Raw genomic sequence first — 1,927 nt, forward strand, 5'->3', positions numbered from 1 at the left:
TTAATTTACTACATTCAAATACAATTCGAAGTTGTTAATTTATGTTACTTCGCAATCCTCTTGTACCTTCAAGTAAAAGTAACAACGCTTTCGAAAATCTGCTACAGTAGTAGCAGACGTTATATCCGGAGGTAACGAGTTCCAGAATTGTATGCCGGAAATTATGAAAGATTTTTGAAATGCGACTGTACGGGCAGCAGGGACATGAAGTGTATCTGTGCGAAGAGGATTACGACGCGAAATCATGTTGGCGAAATCATGAGAGAGAGAGAGAGAGAGAGAGAGAGAGAGAGAGAGAGAGAGAGAGAGAGAGAGAGAGAGAGAGAGAGAACGGGTGGGACGAGGGGAGACCCACGCTCCCGTTTGAAAGCCACGTTAGACTCAACTTACTGGCGGAAGCTGAAAATTTCCGGCGCGAGTTCAAAATCCGGACAAAGCGAAATTCACTTACGTAAGAGTACCTAAGAACGGCCCACGGATACGTTTACCTGCACGCATTAGATTTTATGGTATGGACGTTGATTTCCATGACAGTTTCCCTTCTGCAGTGTATTATACATATATACGTTATGCTAACAACACAACACGTAACACTGTAATAAATATAAGATTAGGACTCTGGTAAAACCACCTGATATGTTACTATACGCAGCTTGCAAACTAAAAGCCTCTAGCGTTCTATCCGAGTAAACTTAACGTTTTCTATGAATGGGATTTTTGGTATGTAGCTACGTAGAACTTTCGAAGACTCGAGCAATTTCAATTAGACCAAACGAGAAATCGCGAGCGTAAAAGCACATCTGGCGTCCGGTTTAAAGTGTGCCTCAAGAGACCGACATAGTCTGACTTACAATTAGTCGTACGTCCTGGATATCTAGCAGCCCGTGATGCCCGTGATCTCGGCTACTGCATACGGCACAATACTGCATGAAAAGTTAGCATTGAAAAGCAGAATGTTGAGGAGCACGTTATGCATATTGGTGCCATTGGAAATCGAGAAAGAAAAATAACGTGCCTAGATGGAGAGTTCAGTCGATGATGAGCTATTGAAGTAAAACATTGTAGGAAAATAGGTGATGATCGAAAATGCCGCGAGTTTTCGTACAATGATTCTCAAGGTGAATGCACATGATTTTATAAACCAATAATTGTTTCACGTGACTCACCACTAAGAGAATACACCGATTCTCGGAGGTTACGCCACCGCATCCCAGCCAACTGCCAATTACTGCAAGTGCACCGGCCGCAATCAGTGCATAAGCCAAAATTGGATAGGTCGAGGTCGCCATCAGCGCGACGTAGCTGTGTTTCGAGACAACGGTCCAGATGCCGATTCCACCCACAACGAGACCGGATAACTGAAGAGGACAATAAAAACAACAACAAAAATTATCAAATCAATTTTGTACACTTTCAGCTACGAGACTATATTTTGGACGCATTCCTTTGAAATCGTCGTTACGATGTATATAACAGGTAAGCAGATCCGCGTGGAGGGACTAATTGGACTATAGATTACTGATCCTGAACGTGCTGCGTCGCATCAGGAGAAAGGACGTGCCTCTCCTCCATATGCAATTAAGGCATCTCTACCTGGTAGACGCAGGCAGGATAGATGCCTCTGCATTCTCTCGGCGCGCATGCGCGACTGCGGGCAGGATAATAGGCGGCCCTTAGGGCCACGTAGAGTTGCGTAGAGAGAGTAAGAGAGAGAGAGCGGGCTCGTGCTCACCGATAGTATCACAAACATCCCGAACACGTGTGTCGCGAGTAGCCGAGGTCCTTCAGCACATAGGCTCTTTTATAGGCCCCAGCAACACACTCCGCGATAGACGGTAAATCCGATGGGTCCCAGCAGAACGTGTTTACCTCCTGGTAGATTTTGGGATAAGAATACCTACTATAGTAGCCTGCCCCCCCCCCCCCC

At 45.5% G+C, this 1,927-nt stretch overlaps 1 protein-coding gene across 4 annotated transcripts in view; it reads right to left on the minus strand.

The window, feature by feature from the left end:
- The window catches only part of LOC107271708 (CD151 antigen), an 18,918-nt gene that overhangs the window by 4,412 nt on the left and 12,579 nt on the right, over positions 1-1,927 (minus strand). For all 4 annotated transcript variants that reach the window (XM_015748008.2, XM_025088922.1, XM_025088923.1 and 1 more), the window contains one exon: positions 1,167-1,358. In XM_015748008.2, coding sequence (XP_015603494.1) covers positions 1,167-1,358 — 192 coding nt within the window. The remainder of the gene's footprint in view (positions 1-1,166; positions 1,359-1,927) is intronic.

The sequence above is a fragment of the Cephus cinctus genome, unplaced genomic scaffold, assembly GCF_000341935.2.
Source record: "Cephus cinctus unplaced genomic scaffold, Ccin1 Ccin1_scaffold1034, whole genome shotgun sequence".
NCBI classification, from domain to species: Eukaryota; Metazoa; Arthropoda; class Insecta; order Hymenoptera; family Cephidae; genus Cephus; species Cephus cinctus.